The sequence below is a fragment of the Alosa pseudoharengus genome, unplaced genomic scaffold (assembly GCF_046254945.1).
Source record: "Alosa pseudoharengus isolate Yale_2024_CS ecotype anadromous, Long Island Sound unplaced genomic scaffold, YU_APseudo_1.1 YU_APseudo_1.1_scf_6, whole genome shotgun sequence".
In the NCBI taxonomy this organism is placed as follows: domain Eukaryota; kingdom Metazoa; phylum Chordata; class Actinopteri; order Clupeiformes; family Clupeidae; genus Alosa; species Alosa pseudoharengus.
This window is the reverse complement of record NW_027468848.1, coordinates 12,848,029-12,867,946: the sequence shown is the minus strand read 5'-3', so window position 1 is coordinate 12,867,946 and position 19,918 is coordinate 12,848,029. Positions and strand designations below refer to the sequence as shown.

Below are 19,918 nucleotides of genomic sequence, written 5' to 3'. Positions count from 1 at the left end.
CTTGAATGATGTAACGTGGACCAATCAAGAACCAATGGAATTCTGGAATGGATCCTGATCACAAGGTGGATCAGCCAATCATTTCACACTCTTGAACATTGTGAGATACAGGACTTGGCCTTGAGGAGGGTCTTCACTTACCGACAGGGGTTTCAAGGGTGCTGCTCTGACAGGGGCCCCTCATAAAACATTACAACCTACATATGCAGTAGCCTACTGTGCAAAAGTCTCCAGTACTTTACATGTTTTGTTCCAACAAATAAGGACCATATTGTTTATTTCTCACTTTGTTAATTAGTATACGACCAGATAACATAGGAAATATGTGCACAGTAGTCCATTTAAATACACTTACAATTTAGTTTTTGTTTTCATACCAGTCCAAGGCCACTGATGGGCATGCCTGGCCTGCCAGAAGCTGCTGGTAGATCCAGCTACGATGGGGGTCTCGAGATCAGCTGCTGACTTGACCGTGGCTCACTCTAAAGCTGATGCTGCTGTGTCTAGAGCATTTTGGCATGGCACAAAGTGGAGGGGCCTATTGAAACATACCGTATATCTCCGGTGACCCTCTTCATTGTATTCTCTGGTGATTCCCTGGCTTCATTGTATTCTCTGGTTCATTGTTAGCTTGCCTCATAAAATGTCTGATGAATAAATCTCTCTGAATCTGAATCTCTGAATTGTAATATAGATAATGAGAAATAAACATGGTCATCATAACATTGCTAAAACAACAAATCGAATGGGTGGCTAAAACTTTTGCACAGTAGGCTTACTGTATATTAGGTAGGCTACATTATTTCATTGTGCCAAACAATTCTAGCAACACCATCTGCCTTTTTTTTTAAACAAACAAATAAACAAAAACAAAAAAACCAAGAAGGTTCCAAATAAATGTACTCGTATGACTTCTTTAAAGGCAAATCAGACTATTTACCATTCACCTATCTGTTTGGGATGGTTTGTTTGACTGTAACTATGACTGTGAAGTCTCACTCTTTCAATATGACATCTTTACCCTTTGAAGTAATTTGAACTCTCAATGTCAAAAGCCACTGTTATGTCTGAATAAGAACTCTCAACAAAACGTGAATTATGATTCATTTCTCATATCACGTGATCAGAGAGATATTGACGATTCAAATTTAACTGGTATTGCCTGTAGGATTCTTCATCAGTTTTTTTTTTGTGCAAAGCCTCAAATTAAAATGTCTATCGTGCCTATCCCCTCTATTTACAACTGTATTTTTTTCTCAGAGCACAGACATTTCACTCACATTTTCCATTCAACTATGTTATCATTCAAGGTAACAAGACTGCTTTATTATTGCTATGGTCAGAGTGCTTGTGCAACAGCTGGCCATCGATCGCATTCAGTCAGACAGACCAGATGGCTTCTTTTCCTTTCAAACATAGCCTATATTCGTTTTGGAAAAGATTTAGGTTAATCAAATTTATTTTTTCTTGAATAGTTAAGGAAGCTCGTTAATCTTTCACCAGTTCCTTCCACGATCGCGTTGTCCAAACGATTAGAAATTGGACATTTAAATGCTTGGCGAATAGGGCGTTCACACATGTACACGCGCAGTAGAGGATGTCTGTGATTGGGTGTGTGCATAGCGAACCGCGCGTGGTACTGTGGAGACCCAAACAGCATCAACAGACAAGCAGAGAATACCAAACCGAGACAAGCCTCCAGCACCGACACACCTACTAGTAATACAGCTTAGAAATTGACAAAATATGAAAATGTCAGCTTGTTAAACTTGCACCTCGTAGCTTGCATCTCAAATGCACAGGAGAACTAGCCGTCTTTGTATCCTTCAACGTTTGTGCACAGGCTAGACAATAGTATTGCTGCGTGTGCACACCCGAGTATATCACGAGTGATGGGCTTAAGTTAAATCAGGCAGAAAAAAATAACACAGAATGACTGCGTGTGATTATTATGGTCATCACGCAAGGAGTCATCAAATTGACCGGCAAGTGCAACATTTAGGATAGTCTATCTGAAGCTTCAGCATGGGTTCTCGTCTGAGCCGTCAGAACAGTCTGGACAACGATAATTTTTCAAGGAGGCGCCGCAAGCATCTCGACAGCACGGGAGAAAGCGACAGGAGTGGAAGTCGTGGCAGCGGAGACTTCTTGTTTACATCGCTGATGCTGAAGTCGGACAAGCTACCGGGGATGCTGCGCCGAACCAACCACAGTCCCTACGTGCGTCGAGTCACCTGGATCCGAGAGATCCAAAAACTGCTCCGTGAGCGCAAGCTCGAGCAGGCGACAGACGTGCTGAAATTATTGAGGAAGGTAAGACCAGCTGCCCCTGCAAAGAACAGTCTGTCTGCGACACTCAACCTTTACAATAAGTGTGAACTATAACAGCTATACCAAAACATTTTTTTCTCCAAACCACCAGCTATATAGCCTGCATGATTAGTGATCTCTTGAGATATCATAAACAAACATTAGATCCCTATACCGCGCAAATAAGCATAGCACTATAGTGTGCATGACTCAGGTGGTTCTCCATGACAACTTAACAATGTCGTGAGGAATCAATAGTAGGCTATTGTAGGTTTTAACAACTTCTGACAACCACGTTGAAGATATCCTCTGACTTGACATGATTTGCTGACAGCCTGTCATTTAGACAGCCACAGTAGTACAGCCCTTTTGCACCTCATATGCTGTGTCCTGTCCTATTGTGTCAGTCTGTCAATCTGTGTAACCTTCAGACAGCTATAAGTTGCATGCACTGCTGACATAGTCTATATGACTAATGCCATCCAAAAAGTCCCCGAAAGTTTATATCTGACAGCCTGCAGCAATGTCATCGCCAAGACTCCCCTTGGCCCCTCATGTCTTCATTGGTGATTTAGCAGAGTATCAAATAAAAGGTCATTGCCTGGTCATCCTGTTTTAACAGCACTTTCCTCCAATCATGTTAGTGGAGAGCATGTTCAGGGCACAAGTAAAGCCTCAACTGGACCCTTCTCTTCTAGTTAAGGTTTTAAAATGGAATCGTGAAGTATGTACACTTCGTGGCCCAATGTTTACATGTCAGTGAGCTCACAGGTGAAGGAGAGAGGACAGAGGCTAGAGAGAAAGGAGGAGGTGGTATAATAATAATAACAATAATAATAATAATAATATTAATAATAATACAATGTATTTATATAGCACTTTTCAAGCACAAAGCACAAAGTATAGTATGGCATAATTTGGCCAAAATCTGTCTGTGTCTATGTTCCTGAGCTAAGCACATCAGGTGGAACCATACTAGTAATATGCACCCAGAACTGTACAAGATGAAATCGTCACAAGAACAAAACTAGAATGAGCCGTTCTCGCTCAGTGTGTTAACTTTTTCTTTTCTAATGTGAAATAACAAGATTGGGTGTAAGCTCAGAAATAGGCATTGGTCAAAAAAAAAAAAAAAAAAAAAAATTGCCATTGTGCAGACATCTTTACAAACAGTGGCCATGTTGTCGAAGCAGGGTTTCCTGTTCACGCGTTTCATGAAAGAAGAATGTGATTGTTGTTTACTTCTCAGCAAGGTGTTTATTTTGGCAATAACATCTCATTGCCGGAAGAACCACATAGTTTGATATGCCTAATGAATTTCCCCCCAAACCTCACTGTTGTAATTTTCCTGTTTCTTTATCTATATCATCTCTAAAAATAAATAATGGTACAAAAAAATCCATGTTCAACATAAAACATGCAGTAAATAAAGATGATAGAGTTCTCTTGTGGAGAGAAAGGATTCATGCTATTTCATGTACAGTAAAATAGTAAGATAATAGTATTGAGGATGGTGGACTTGTCATCTCAGATAAGCTTCACACACGAGCATACCTACTCCCTGTAGAGCACTGGTATGACTTCCAAAATGAGACGTGAGCAGGTGGTTGCCATGAGGAGAAGGGATAATTGCATTACGTGTGATCCAGAGCCTCAAGCTCAACTGAAAGTTTCAGAATCTGATCAGAGGTTGCGGCTTTTGGCTGCAATTATCTGTGAATAATCTTCGAGCATTGGCAACCACAATCACCTGTTGCTATGGATGGTCTTATTGAAGGTGCTCATTGTGTCATTGCATCGACTCAAAGGAGGTCAGGCCATCTTGCTCCACAATTAGAGGAGCATGCTGGTAAAACAGTATTTCAGATGTAATTTGCTATATATCAGGCTATACCTGATGCACTTTCTTCCTAATTCCCTCAAATTCTTGCTCCCTCTCTCTCTCTCTCCCTCCCTCTCTCTCTTCCTCTTTTTCCTTCTTTGTCTCTCTCTCACTCACTTTCTCTCTCTCCTGCTCTCTCATCCCCTCTCCTTGTCCTCCTTTCATCTCTCCCTCTCTCTCCTTCTCTCACTGTAGTTAATTACTTTCAGGATTTGACACAAGGTACGATGTGAGAGTGAAGCGAGCTTTTTAATCAACACCGTCAGGTGGCCCTGGGGATTTTTACTACACCACTCATACATACACATGTACACACACACATGTACACACACACACACACACACACACACACACACACACACACACATGTATACACACACACACGCACACACACACACACACACACACACATACACACACACTCACTCTAGCCTGAGTGTCAGGGTCCCTTTCTAACCTTGCCTCCCTTTATCCAGACAGTCACATTTATTGGGGAACAGGGGATATTTAGGGACTCCGCTGGCAAGGCCAACCCTATTTCAGTGTCCAACACAATTACAGAAACATCTATTGTTAGCGTTCAGCCGAGCATATCGGAGCCAAAACCCTGGTGGAAATTGCAAGGCACAGAAACAAATAGAGAGAGAGAGAGAGAGACAGAAAGAGAGAGAGAGAGAGAGAGTGAAGAAAAGTTGTCTCATACCTCCAGGCAACCCTTGACCGGGAGTTAATGTATGAGATTTATTTTCCTCACAAGCCTTGTATAATGCCAGGGAAACAGGGGAACTACCAAAGTGCTTGCCAATGCTTGTCTAAACAGGGGTGAGCAGGAAAGGGGTATCATGGTCAAGTGATGATTGAATTCGCTAGTTTGCCGATGCAGTCATGTGTGAACGCTCACATGTAGACAGCGCTGTGCAGGGCCTGCATCGGTGTTATGAGAAAGACGCTAAAAAAGTCAATGTTTAATAGATGCTGAATCTGATCGGTGCACCTAGAGCACCCTAATGACCCGTCTCTGACATTGCATCGTCTCCGCGCGATTCACACGGAAACTGCTGCCATGGCGATGTCAACATGCAAAGCAGCGCAGATGCATGTAGGTCACAGGAATACAGAAGGGAATTATTTTCCCATCTCTACATTCAGGAAGTATTCAGTGTATGTTCATGCATGTTTGTGTGTGTGTGTGTGTGTGTGTGCGTGTGCGTGTGTGTATGTGTATGTGTGTGTGTGCGTGTGTGTGTGTGCGTGTGCGTGTGTGTGCGTGTGTGTGTGTGTGTGTGGGGCATGCGATTTACTTTTTCATTTCTGTTCGACTTCTGTGAAAGGATCTAGTTAATGGTGTTATTGACACCATTACTGAATTGGCGGGAGTGCAGTTGCACAGGTGTGGATGGGAGAGAGTGAGCACCAATATGTGCATAATGTATGTGCATGCATCCATGTGTTTGCCAGATAGTGTGTGTTTATTTTTAACAATCCTTTGTATCATCAGCTCTAGAACAGACCTGGCCCTGATCTGGTCTGTTTGTGCCATATCAGGGCCATATCAGGGCCAGATTAGGGCCAGAGCCACTCAGCAGTCATCTTGTATCTGGGGTACTGTATTATCCGAGCTCTCTCTTTTTCTCTGCTACCATATCTGTCTCCTAATGAGAAAAGACAGACAAAATCACACACACACACACACGCACACACACACACACACACACACACACATACACACACACACACACACACACACACACACACACATACGCACACACACACACACACACACACACACACACACATACGCACACACACACGACACAGACATTCACAATGATATGAGAGGTAGAACCAGACAACCTCATTTCATTACATGAAAAGATGCATATTTTTGTGCTGTGGGAATTGCATGCTTTGTACTAGTATTTTTACCTAGTTTTACCTAGTTGCCATTGTCTTGCAAAAAATATATCAGAGAGATTTATTTTCCCCAGCAAGATATTTAAAAAGGACTGCAATGATTACAAACTAGGCCTGTGCATCAAATCCACTTTGTGACTCTAAGCAGTTAAATCTACCTACAAGCTCATTTTACTACTTTGTGAAGTGAATGATTCCAAAGTTAATGTACTTCCAAGGCTTACCACAATTGCGTCCTAGAAACGGAGTAATACCCAGTGTTCCTGCAAGCCCCCTCTGTGGTCTTCCCCTATGCAACACAAATGTTCCTATGTAGGACGTGAAGTATGCCTCTGTGTTGTTTTCACATATGCAGGATACATAATACGGGTTTGTGTGGTCTTCACATTTGCAACACAAATATCCAAGGATGCATAATAGCCTACGCCTCTGTGTGGTCTTCGCCTATAGAACACAAATGTTGCTGTGCAGGATGCATAATACTGTTATGCTAAAGAAGCCATTTATATCATCAGAGAGCCATGCACTCTGTAGCCCTGGGAGTGTGCATTTCTTTTTTTATGTTACAATGAGAGCTTGTGTGGTGTAGAGGAGGTCCCGGGCTTCTGAGCTCGAGAGGAGAGGAAGATTAGGGTGAGGAAGAGGAGGAGGAGGAAGAGGAGGTGTGGGTGGATAGTCCCAAGCGCCGGGCAGCAGCAGCAGCAGCAACATCACGGCCCGCAGCAAAGCACATGAAAGCCCCGCCGCTCAGCTGGAACTGAAGTGCAAAGATCTGTACCAGTCAGAATATGCAAGTCAGTCACCATGGATAAAAGCATGCGCCTTTTGAATATTAATAAACCAGGGGCGTCGAAAGACGGTTTTATAAGACCAGATCGCATCACTCAAAAATGTATTTGTCGTGACAGTGTTGCATTCCACCCGAGAGGACACCAGCTTTGTCTATGGATTATATAACTGAGTAGTAACACTAGTATTAACACTTAGTACTGCCTCTTTGCCAAACACCAAAATAAAATCATAAGAGGCTAGAGAATAAAGTAATTAGTGAGTTGTGTGCTTTCTCTTTTCTCTCTCTCTCTCTCTCTCTCTCTCTCTTTCTTTCTCTATATATATTGAGGGCACTTCTCTGAACAATATCATCCAATATCTGAATAACATTTAAATAGAAGATCAGTCCATCCAAAGAAGAGTTATTTATTCGTCAGTGAATGAGGTAGCTTTTGAATTGTCCATGCTAAGCTACTTGTTCTTTGTGTGTGTGTGTGTGTGTGTGTGTTTGTTTTGGAAGGACCTGGGTTTGGAGGGCACATCCCTAAACGATATCTTATATAAGAATGCAGCCTTCCTCAATCTGGTGGATCCCATCTCCCACGATTTGCTGTTAAGCCTGGCCAGAGACATGCAGTGCCCAAAGAAGGTACGTCAAAACTTCATGTCATTTTTCTACACAGTTCATAATTTCCAAACCTCTCCCTTCCCTCCTCTCTTGCTACTGTATCTGTCTAACCCTTCTCTACAGTATTAGTTCTCTTTCTCACTCTCTCTCTTCTTTCCACTATCTATGTCTCTCCATCTCTCTCCTTGCCACCTCCATCTTCCTCACTCAGAGCTTTTTTTGTTTGTGTTTTGCTTGTCGTCCATCATCTTTCTGAATTATGCATATGTCTGTCACTCTGTCTGTTTTCCCATTTTGCCAGATCCATCATTGCAGTTTTAGGCCTATTAGTCTGTCCTGCTCCTTTGTATGGTCATCTGGTTTGTTGAGACTGTGTCTGTCATAAATCAGCATTTTTCTCCGTTTTTCTCAGCTTTTGTCCTGACCTGTCATATTCTCCATAATGTATAATATTCTCTATGATATGACATATTATGTTTGTTTGTTTGTCAGTCTGGTGTAAAAAAAAAATCAAATCAGACAATTTCATATCTAAAATGCCTCTAAACATCCATTCTGTTTTTATGTTGAAATGTTGATTATGGAAACGTTGAATATCAATAATGTTGAATTATATGCCTACATGCTGAGGTTGTAGGTAGTGTGATGATGTATTTCAAACTGGTACAGTATGTGTGTCTCTGTGTGTGTGTGTGTGTGTGTGTGTGTGTGTGTGTGTGTGTGTTTGTGTGTGTGTGTGTGAAAGAGAGAGAGAGGTCTTTACTGCTGTTAAATCTAGATCTCTTATGTCCACCCCACACTAATGTACACCCCCCACCCCCTCCTTTTTATGTATTCTTTGTGTTTGTTTTTGATGGTCTTATGTTATTGTGTGTTATGTTGTATGTAACAATAGCTTTGGCAACACTGTTCTCATACAGTCATGCTAATAAAGCAACTTGAATTTGAATTTGAGAGAGCAGAAGCCATCTTTGAAAGAGTGATCTTGGTCAGGGTAATGCACCATGCTTCCTGCATCTCATATTCACACATTTGGCTCTTTTTACGGTAATACATTTGTGTGTGTGTGTGTGTTTGTGTGTGTGTGTGTGTGTGTGTGTGTGTGTGTGTTCCTATGTGCACTAAGATGTTTGAGCCCTGGGGATAGAAGAGCAAGCAAGACTCATTTGCCCATTAAAAAAAATAGTCATCCTTTGTGTGTGTGTGTCTGTATAGAGAGAGAAAGAGAACACGCATGAGAGAGTTGCCCTGTCTTGGCTTCATGTTCACTGTCATTTTGTTTCCCCTTGTGATTGTCCACCCAGTTATATTTTATGAAAGATTAATGGAGATAAGCCCTAAATTTGTTTTTTAATAGTAAAAAGAAAAACATCCTCTGAGAATTATCAATGTTTCAGATATTCATGGTTATTAGGATCTTTAGTAATATGACTACTGGGGATGATTATCCCCTGTAATCCGCATAATCCTACTTAGAGTTTTGCATGCTGTTTGAATATGGCTTGTCATATATCTTGACAGAAGAAAGATAGTCAGATAGAAAGACAGGCGACCAACAGACGGAATGAGAGAGTGAAAGAAAGAGAGAGAGAAAGAGAAAAAGAGAGAGGGAGAGAGAGGTGGAAGCATGGACCCAGGTACGGATGGATTTCTGTCTGATATATGGATTATATGCATAATGGGCATTACATAATGATACAGGTGAAATTCACATATCAGGGCAGTATTTAAGTGCTGCTTTTCAGATTGCGTAATTGCTAGTCTTAGATAATTAGGTAGGTCTTAGTTCCTCTGAGAAGATTTTTTTTGCTGAGTCATTGTGTGTTCAGGTTCCCACTCTCTCTCTCTCCGGCATCATCGTGGATTATTCATTTTGGCATGCATAATTTAGGGTCTGAAGGAGAGCGGTTCTGTAAAAGTTAAACCTCTTCATCAGAGGCTCCTCAGCGCAGAGGCACCCAACCCAACAGATGGCTGCAAGTGAAAACTCAGAGGAGAGAGAGGGAGAGAGAGAGAGAGAGCCTGGAATCTGCCAACGCCATGTGTCCTCCAGAGTTTTTTTTCTCTAGCAAATGGAGAAATGAATTTATTTGCAACAAAATAAATAAGGGCATGTTGACCCCACCAAATCTGTGATAGCCATCATCATCCCAGAAGGGAGGGATATGACTCTCACCAACTCTTACTTTGATGTGTGTGCTTGTCTTTCTTTGTGTGCTTCTGTCAGCTATTGCGGCTGGGTATATAGGTGGCTCAGATGAGATTGCATTCAGGTGCAAAGATGGCTGAAGGCAACAAAGAATCTACATCATAGCTGTCTGCGTGTTTTAAAAGGACACCCAGGCACAAAGTCTCCAAAGGGGACAATTGAGCCTGATGCTGATGGATCAGACTTCATGAAGTATACGATCAGAATTATGGCCTCTGCACTGTCTTGTCTGCCAAATAGAAAACATGACAGAGAGCACGTTCAAGCTCTGGTTGCTTAAAAAGTTGTTGTAAATTAGCCTTATTTCTCCCTCAGGATGCTCAGGACACTCTGAAGTCCTCGGATAAAATCTGCCGGCAGCTCATCTACCACCTGACGCCGCACTCCAAGTGGCTGCGCCAGAGCATGTCCAGGAGGAAGTCACAGGCCTGGTGAGAGAGCCACACCCACACTCCACATTCCCATGACAACAGTCACATTCCCACCATGACCGTTGTTTTTTCCTTGACAAGAAACAGAATCAGCAGCAGTTTTTCAAACTTTAATGGTGCAAGTGACTTCGCAATTCTCTTTCCAAGATTTTGCTTTTTTTTCAGAACCAATAACCAACTAACCTTTGCCTGAAGGACCACCCATGAAAGTTTTGTTTTTCAATTTGCTGGCCAATACATTTTTGGCCAATACAAACCTAATGTTTTTGTTAGTACACTCAGATGTATTTGCTTAAAGCTGACTTACAGCGTCTCTTTATACACTACTGTTCAGTGTCCTATTTCTGTCGACTATAAACCCTCCCTCAAAATTAATTATTTTCATGTCAGGTTTCTATACGCTAAAATGAAATCGACGCACTAATTGGAAATCTATACACTAATTTGACATCATTTTCTTGTCCACATCCACATATATATATATATACATCCACAACTGTCCATTACATGTAAATATACTATTTAAAACTCAACCCAATGGTACACATGGAACCGATAACAAAATGGATGAAACAACAAACCTTTGCCAACAATAATACGAAAAAAATATACTTACAAAGTATATACGTTTTTTTTCTTATGCAGAGCCAGGACTCACTCTGTTTCAAAGTCTGATGGGCAATAACTGATTGAAGTTAAATTCCACTTAGCCAGCAAATTAATTTTCTCTTTCTACAATCGATTGGTTCTGCCTTTTCAACAGTCCTCTCCTGCAAGAGGTCACAGAGAAGACTACACACCATTTCAAAGTAGTTGGACAAAACCTAAAATGGTTCAGGTCATTTCACACTGTAAGGCAATTTTAAGCATCAAGATGACAAAGAAAGACTCCCCATCAGTAATTAATTTATGGACTCATTGAAATGCTGATGTATTCACTGCCTGATGCTGTAGTTCTCAGTACCATCAAATGCTTCTGGAACTTTCTGTCTCTGGGGGTGAGCCTTGAAAGTCACAGAGAGTGATTTTATAATTACAGGAAGTTATAGAGAGCAACTTTTTAATACATGGAGGCACACCCAAAAGGTTTTGAAAGCCACTGAAATTACATCTCTTTCTGCTGTCTTTGCATGAATATTCTTGCTGTGAGTCATTATCAGACAAAATATTTTTAATTAGGAAAACATATATTTTGACAAGTTGTGTCACAAGGATTACACAAATTAGTCACATTCTGTTTTCACACATAACCTATGCAAATGAGCATACCTATTGAAAGCTATGATCTGTTCAGTAGTCAAGACTAAGCTCAATATGTCATAATATTTGAATCATCTGTCTGTGGAGTAGATGTGCAGTGTTATTGGCCAGACCATGTATGCTACAGGAATTAACATAGGACTTTCATAGGCCTCAGTCTGCTCAAAATAGTCAGCTTGTGTGTGTGTGTGTGTGTGTGTGTGTGTGTGTGTGTGTGTGTTTGTTTGTTCTTGTGTGTGTGTGTGTGTGTGTGTGTGTGTGTGTGTGTGTGTGTGTGTGTGTGTGTTTGTATGTTCTTGTGTGTGTGTGTGTGTGTGTGTGTGTGTGTGTGTGTGTGTGTGTGTGTTTGTATGTAAGCTATGTGTGCGTGTTTCTATTTGTTGTTTTGTGTGTGGGTTCCCTTCACAGACACTGCATGCTTAATCAATCCCTTCTAAACAGCTGCCATTCCGGGGCATGAAAAGGCTTGCATGTAGGCATTTCCTAAGGGACATCAATGCTTTTCAGCTTTATAGCAGTGAGGATCAACAGTCTACACAATGCAACATACAGTACCGCTCAGATGTCTGTTGCCTATTCTCATGTATGTTGATTTATTTGAATTGTCAAGTTGGTTTGGCAAATTAGGTTGGATGTATTATATACATATATATTTTTAATCACACTTGTGGGCGCCCTTTGTGGGTTGAATACGATGTATTCCTTATGTAGACACATATAAATAATCATTACTTAACCTAACCATAAACCAACCCTTACAAAAATTCAATGTTTGCGGCAGATTTGCAGCAAACTTGTGGGTGATTTGTGGCAAACAAATGAGTTCACTAGAAAATATTGCCAGAAGTTTGCCAATGTTGGCCGCTAGAGGCAAACTTCTACTGTAGCAAAGTTCTGGCAACAATGAGAAGTTTGCCACTGGTGGCAAATGTGCTCGCCAGTTATTTGCCATCACACTTAGCCAATAATGACAAACTTTCAGTGAACTTCTTGTGACAAACCTAATTTGTATATTGCTGCAATTTTGCTGCAACATTGCCAAAAGTTAACCGCAACTGTTTGCCAGAAACCTAATTTGCATATTGCTGCAAATTTGCTGTAACATTGCCAAAAGTTAACCGTAACTATTTGCCAAAAACCTAATTTGCATGTGCAAATATGACCTACTGTTTGCCAGAAACCTGAAATTTCTGTTCAGGGCTAGCCCTAATCCCTATAATAACAGAGATGTTTATTGTACTAAATTGTTAAGTACATAGCGTTTAAAGACAATTAGAATGAAGTGTGACGCTATATAGCATTTGACCATTTGATTCACTTTTAATACGTACATTACAGTGCACATGGTTCACTACAGAGGCCTTGTGGGCTGTGTGACAAAATAATGAACAGACCAGATTCCTTAGACACGGTTTGAACCCTCAGACAGCCCTGATGCAATTTCTCTCAGTGGTCCTATTAGTGAGTGGTGCATTGGCCATGAAAATGACTAACTGGGTTCAGTTGCATTAAAATGGGTTCAGCCATGAGAGGAAATGATAAACCCGTAGTGACTGACGATGTTGTGGCAAATCATCGTAACTTTTTGCCCATTTCTTTCTGTATCTCAAACACACACTGAGGCACACATGTGCGTGCGTGCGCGCGCGCACACACACACACACACACACACACACACACACACACACACATTCACAAGTCGTGACTGTACTGGGGCGTTATGACAGGAGAACTATTTTCTTCCCAAAATATGCACACAGTCATGTTGCCCTGACAGAAACTCTTTTTTTTAGACAGCTAACCCTATTTTCACTTTTCATTAATTAATTCAACCGTGTTGTAAAACAGCCATGGAAACTTCCCTTCTCACATAGCTACAGTATAAAGCCATCTCATATGGTGTGAATAGCAAGGGTACTGTGCATATTAACCTTGTGATCTGCTTTCAGGGCTAGACTAAATGAGGTTGAAATCTCACCTTCAAACATATATTTTCAGAGTGTTTCGTGTTCCTGACAACATAGGTATTTCAAAGACCAGCAGAATTGTCTATTCAGGCAGAGACTGAAGGAGCATGGGGACTTTTCACAGATATTTTTAATCACATTGCATTCATGTGGAAATGACAATCTAATGGGGGAGAGGAGCTCGGCAAGCGGATAAAGGCAATGCCATTGTGCCGCTCGCTTTTCAAAAGATTTGAATGGGCTAGTGGTTGCCAGCATGAGGCAAAGAGAGAGAGAGAGAGAGAGAGAGAGAGAGAGAGAGAGAGAGAGAGAGAGAGAGAGAGAGACACTACAAAGTTATTCTTAGCAACCATACCAGTTCGACAATACCCATTCCAGACTGACAATATCAGATGATGTCAAAATCAATCTCTATTAAAATTAAAAGCAGCACTCTCTTGTACTCAAAATGAAAAAAATAACTTGGGTGATTTGTTTTAAAAATGAAGGTGCCCAGCTATCTGGAAATCCAGGCACAGTCTCTTCCCACAGTGCTCGGCCATGTTAGAAGATAGTCTGACACCCTCTGTTACAGACACAACAGACTGAGATTCATCATGAGATCTGGCGTCAGTCAGAAACATACACACACGCACACGCACACACACACACGCACATGCACATGCACATGCATATGCACACACATGGGTGTGTGCCATTTGCTCTCTCACTAGTAAGAATACTAAGACAGACTGTGTGTAAGGAGGAAATTGATATGCTCTTGCTATGATACCTAGCTACACTTTTAATTGCCAGTAAGTGGCCTGTGTGTACACAATAGGGAGTCTGTATATCAGGATCCAGCATCCTGGTTTCTGGTGTTTGTTAAAATTCCTGGTACAACACCGGGAGTGTTTGTTCTCTTAGGTATATAAAAGGAAATGTGGTTTTGGTTTTGTGGTCGCAACTCACACAAGGTTGTTTGTTTGTCACGGAAGGCCACCATCTGCTGTGAGCTAACGCCGTGTGGCTGAAACCTGCGATGGCTCACGGGTGCGAAAGAATTAGTTTCAGGTGTGAAAGCGGCTCTTGTCGTGCTAACAGCAGTATCTGCTATCTCATTGCTGTTCTATCTTATTTTTTTGTTGTTTTTCTCAATCTCAAGCCTGTAAAGTGAGCCCTGTGCCAGCTCTTTCTCAAAGAAAACACCATATGTTAGTTGCAAATTCTGCTATGAATGTTTTTATGACAAAGTAACTTAATCTTTAAAGGAACACGCCATCCAAAATCAGTAGTGATATATGTTCTTACCGTAACTTTCACGAGTTGAGTCGTACCTCTCCCGTGTCGGTAGGTGCACTCAAACGCTCTGTCGCGCGGCGCGAATGTGTTAGCATGTTGCTATGCTAGCGGGCTCTGCCGTGGCCGTAGAGAGAGGCACATAGCAGTATTCAAACACCTCCACGTTTTACCTACTGAAATACAGTTGCACGAGTAGTTGATGAAAAATGTTAGGGCACACAACATGAAACGTGACGATTTTCCAAGCGAATAAACATGAGAACTACAATGTGTGGCGCAATAGCACTTGGGAGTACTTCGACCTAGCGTGGTAATATTATTAACACCTAATTGTAGATCCTATCCACCACAGAGTTTAGAATCCATGCTGGATCGACCCTCAGCCTCTCCCTCCCCTCTGAGCGAGAGAGGCACACACACTAGAGATGCGCTGATGGGCTATTATTTCAACCATAACTGCATAGCAAAACTTATCATCCATCAGCCATCCATCAGCACTAAAGTTTGTTGACCAATTTTCAAAACTGCACCCGCCATCCGCTGGTTGTTTTAATGTAGGCTATATGGGTGATGCAGCGCTACTGACATGAGGCTAGAAAGCCCTTGCCTGTTCTAGAAAGACTGATCTAATGCAGCAAATATATTAAAAGGCAAAAGTCGTACATTGGCTAGGCCTATCCCCAGAATATCAGCAGCAAACTCAGTCTCTGTCGCGCAAAACAGTCTCCAAATAAAACGCACATCGGCCTGTTGCCTATTCTGCCAGCTTGTGACAATATATCGTCCAAAATGCTTGATTGCATTGCATTCTCCACATTTTTAGCTACATTTTCATGTACCACATCAGCATTTTTGTTCAGTGAATCTTTTGTAACTTGCTTTACAATTACCGTCGGGCCCTTGTCAGCAGACTTCGGCTTGCCTCTTGCCATATTCACTCCTTGTCTTCCGATGTCATTTCTGAGTCATCTACAGATGTTCACCTCCCTGAATAGAACCAACTTCAACCTGTGTTATATCCTAGATGAGACTGCCTGGGTTATTTTGCTTAGATATTAGCCTATATATAAAACACATAATTGTAGCCTACCATTCAGGGAATAGGCATTTAAAAGAGAGACAGAGAGTGATATGACTAAGAAATGACATCGGGTGATGGCAGTGCGAGATGTTCAGAACGTAAGAGCTAAAACTTCTACAAACTCACTAACATCCACAGCGGAAAAAGAAGGTAAGAAAAATAGTCGGAAAACTTAGATGTGTAAGGCAAGCAAGCAAGTTTGGCGGTTGTTACTAAAATGTGAACATGCACGTTGCATTGTTGTGCGGTGGACTTTCAGAATGAATGGAGTCGGAGTTTCTTTAATATCGAGGCGTCATATTTGTCCGATGGCCTGCTAGGCTATAAAATGAATTGCGATGTCTGTCTGAAAAAGACGCGCTCGTGCAGTCAAAATGAATGGGAGTCTTCAGAACAGGCTTGTCAGTCAACCTGACATAACAGTGTGTAAAGTAGCCTATAATGTGAATGACTTGTTATTTTATCAAGGATTTCTTTCTTTTTGCAAAAAATAAGGTAGCCTACAATAGGCATTAATTAGGCCAGGAGCATGCTGAAATTATGTGGCAAATTGCGTTTTTTATTACAATGATAAAATTGTAAAAGGACGTGACTGAAGCTGAGGCAAGCCAGGCAAGGCCTATAGGCCCGATGGTAATTGTAAAGCAATTTACAAAAGATTCACTGAACAAAAATGCTGATGTGGTACATGAAAATGTAGCTAAAAATGTGGAGAATGCAATGCAATCAAGCATTTTGGACGATATATTGTCACAAGCTGGCAGAATAGGCAACAGGCCGATGTGCGTTTTATTTGGAGACTGTTGACAGAGACTGAGTTTGCTGCTGATATTCTGGGGATAGGCCTAGCCAATGTACGACTTTTGCCTTTTAATATATTTGCTGCATTAGATCAGTCTTTCTAGAACAGGCAAGGGCTTTCTAGCCTCACGTCAGCAGCGCTGCATCACCCATATAGCCTACATTAAAACAACCAGCGGATGGCGGGTGCAGTTTTGAAAATTGGTCAACAAACTTTAGTGCTGATGGATGGCTGATGGATGATAAGTTTTGCTATGCAGTTATGGTTGAAATAATAGCCCATCAGCGCATCTCTAGTGTGTGTGCCTCTCTCGCTCAGAGGGGAGGGAGAGGCTGAGGGTCGATCCAGCATGGATTCTAAACTCTGTGGTGGATAGGATCTACAATTAGGTGTTAATAATATTACCACGCTAGGTCGAAGTACTCCCAAGTGCTATTGCGCCACACATTGTAGTTCTCATGTTTATTCGCTTGGAAAATCGTCACGTTTCATGTTGTGTGCCCTAACATTTTTCATCAACTACTCGTGCAACTGTATTTCAGTAGGTAAAACGTGGAGGTGTTTGAATACTGCTATGTGCCTCTCTCTACGGCCACGGCAGAGCCCGCTAGCATAGCAACATGCTAACACATTCGCGCCGCGCGACAGAGCGTTTGAGTGCACCTACCGACGCGGGAGAGGTACGACTCAACTCGTGAAAGTTACGGTAAGAACATATATCACTACTGATTTTGGGTGGCGTGTTCCTTTAAAAGTAGAAAGTAAAATTGAAAGACAGCAATAACCAGGGCAGTTTGTGACACACTGAAATAAAAACAGATTTAAAAAGCTATTACTCTGTTGGTATTTGCTACAGCTCCCCTCCTGATCACTGTAGGTCTGTCCAATTATATAATTTATTTCTTTGCTATCTTCAAGTTTCTGGGTCTCTGATGCCTAGAGTGCATAATGACGGTCTGGGCTATACCCCTAAGAAATTGACATCTCAATGAACTGAGATATATTATTTTAAAGAATTACTGGGCAGTACTGTGCCTACAATTCCCCTTGTTATAATGGCTTCCCATGGAGGTAGGCAGGCTTAAGCTGTCAAGCCTTTAGTGGCAATGCCGACTGTGCCCTCGCAAGCGCTGTGGAGTTGACACGCCGTTAAAAAAGTGTCAGCCCAGTTCCAAAAGTTTTGAAAGCATAGGACGTTCTTCTTTTTTTTTTGGAACTGTCTGACTTTCTATGTATGTGTGGTCTGACATGTTGACACAGAATGGCACTTCCACAGTCCTTATGCCGCCTTCACATTGGCACTTGAAATCAGCTCCGATATTCGCAATGCTTCCCCAGTGGATGTCGTACTGGACTGTTGAAAGGGTTGGAAGCATTTCGAGTTTGGCAGACAAACGTACAATAGTAATATCTTATTTTTAACTAATTGTCTAACTGCCCTAATAACATTAGGAAACCATGTAAGACAATGACATGACAAAAAATGTTGTTTGGAAATAATTATTTATTTTACACCAACCGTTGATTTTACTTTTCACAATATGGGGTTGTGTACCTCTATGGATTATGCTCGTCCCTTTTCGATGACTTCTGTGTGAAACTGTATTGTTTAAAAGCATGTAATATGCTAATATAAAAGATAATTCAGTTTGTTTATCGGCACCATAGCAACGGATTGTTTTTTTCCACCGCACTCGTTTGCAGCGGTTTGGATCCATTCGTCTGCAAATCTCCATTAGCCTGGCTAGCGCCACCACTTCTCAATGAGACGTGGTCTGGGAACCAAATGTTAATTTTCTCGTATTTGAAAAAAATGCTCAGATCCGTTTATTGGGTGCCACGGATGTCTATCAAATGCGTCTGTGCATAGCTCATCATCGTCTTGCTTCCCCCCTTGTTCTGTGATTGGTCTCCTATCTCAGGCGAAAATTTGCTCCATGGTCTCCAGGCTGCCTTAGCAGCGTGAATCAAATCGCGTGCAAGGCAGCATGGGAACACCCAGGCTAAATCTCCATAGGAAATGAATGACTTCCGGCCCTTTCTCTGCCGTATTTGCAGTGCCAATGTGAAGTGGGCATTAGAGTGTTTTAGAGTCTTTTATTCTAACTGTAAACCTTGTCACTAGTGCACATAGATGAGAAACTCTATTTTTCTCAAGTCCTCTTTTACAGCTGAAAATGCTGAATTATTTCTCAGCCACCAGCTGGTGTGTTGTGGTCCAGATTGCATCAGGCCGTTATGATGCTGAGGTTCAACAGCCTCCCAGCACATTTTTCCTGTGTGATTGGCTCACGACTGGACTCCATCCCATGTAAAGGCACAATAGCTTCATTCATGGAGCTGATTAGGGCATCCTCGTTATCCCAGTGTGGGCTGCCGGAGACAAATTAGCTGCTCTCCCTCTTTGTGGGTGTGTGGTTTTATGTATGTTTGTGTGTGTGTGTGTGTGTGTGTCTGTGTATTCACTTTTGTGTTTGATGAGGCTGCAGGTAGGCCTGCATGTCTCCCGTTTTGTGTGTGTGAGTTTGTGTGTGTCCATGCAATTGTGCGCACTGTTTTGTGTGTCTGTGTGCCCACTTTTGTCTTTGATAAGGTTTACGGGTAGGACTGCACGTCTCTTCATGCCATTGTGTGGGCGCTGTGTGGGCACTGTGTTCGCCCGTTGACAGGGTTCTCAGAGCGAGTGCAAGGGCCTGTCACCTCTCATCAGGCTGGACCACGGGGGACCCGCGTCCATGCCAGCCTGCGGTAATGAGCGTTGGCACGCTGGCACCACCCTCATCCGTCACCCTTTCAAATGTCAAACCTGTTGTGCGCTTGGACCAGGCCACCACCAGCCAGGGACAGAAACAGAGGGAGAGAGATAGAGAGTAAAGTGGTAAATCAAAGTCAGATTGAGAGTCAATGTGAATAGATAGCGCAGGAGAGAGGGGGGGGGGGGTGAGTATTGACGCAAAGTTTGAATGAGAGTGGAGTCACATTATAAAGAGGCAACAAGACAAAGAGGCAGTGAGAGGAACTTGAGAGACAACTCTAAAGGAGAGTTTGTGTAAAGACCAAACTGTTAAAAAGAGCAGAGGTTTAATCTCAAATATTAAAGACTTTAAGGCCAGTCTACCCACCATATCACAAATTACTGTTAAAACACTCCATTATATGAAGTTCTATGCCCTGAAATTATTCCATGGCCTAGAACTTTTGTGTGAGGAAGAATTTAGCATTGTAGCACATTGACTTTCAATGACTACCCCTTGATTGCTGAATCTGCTCTACTTGGGTGTGTTTGGATAAAAACATTGACCAAATGTATAAATTGAAAAACTAAATATTTTATTTTTGGTTAGTTAGTTTGATGTATGATTCCGAAAAAAATCAGAATCAG

General features: G+C 41.9%; 1 protein-coding gene across 1 annotated transcript in view; it reads left to right on the top strand.

Moving 5' to 3' along the window:
- The first annotated feature begins 2,025 nt into the window (after window positions 1–2,025).
- The window catches only part of lrrc75ba (leucine rich repeat containing 75Ba), a 28,123-nt gene continuing 10,230 nt past the window's right edge, over window positions 2,026–19,918 (top strand). Inside the window, exons 1-3 of the mRNA XM_076269797.1 lie at window positions 2,026–2,313; window positions 7,398–7,526; window positions 10,030–10,145. Of these exons, the coding sequence (XP_076125912.1) occupies window positions 2,026–2,313; window positions 7,398–7,526; window positions 10,030–10,145 (533 nt within the window). The remainder of the gene's footprint in view (window positions 2,314–7,397; window positions 7,527–10,029; window positions 10,146–19,918) is intronic.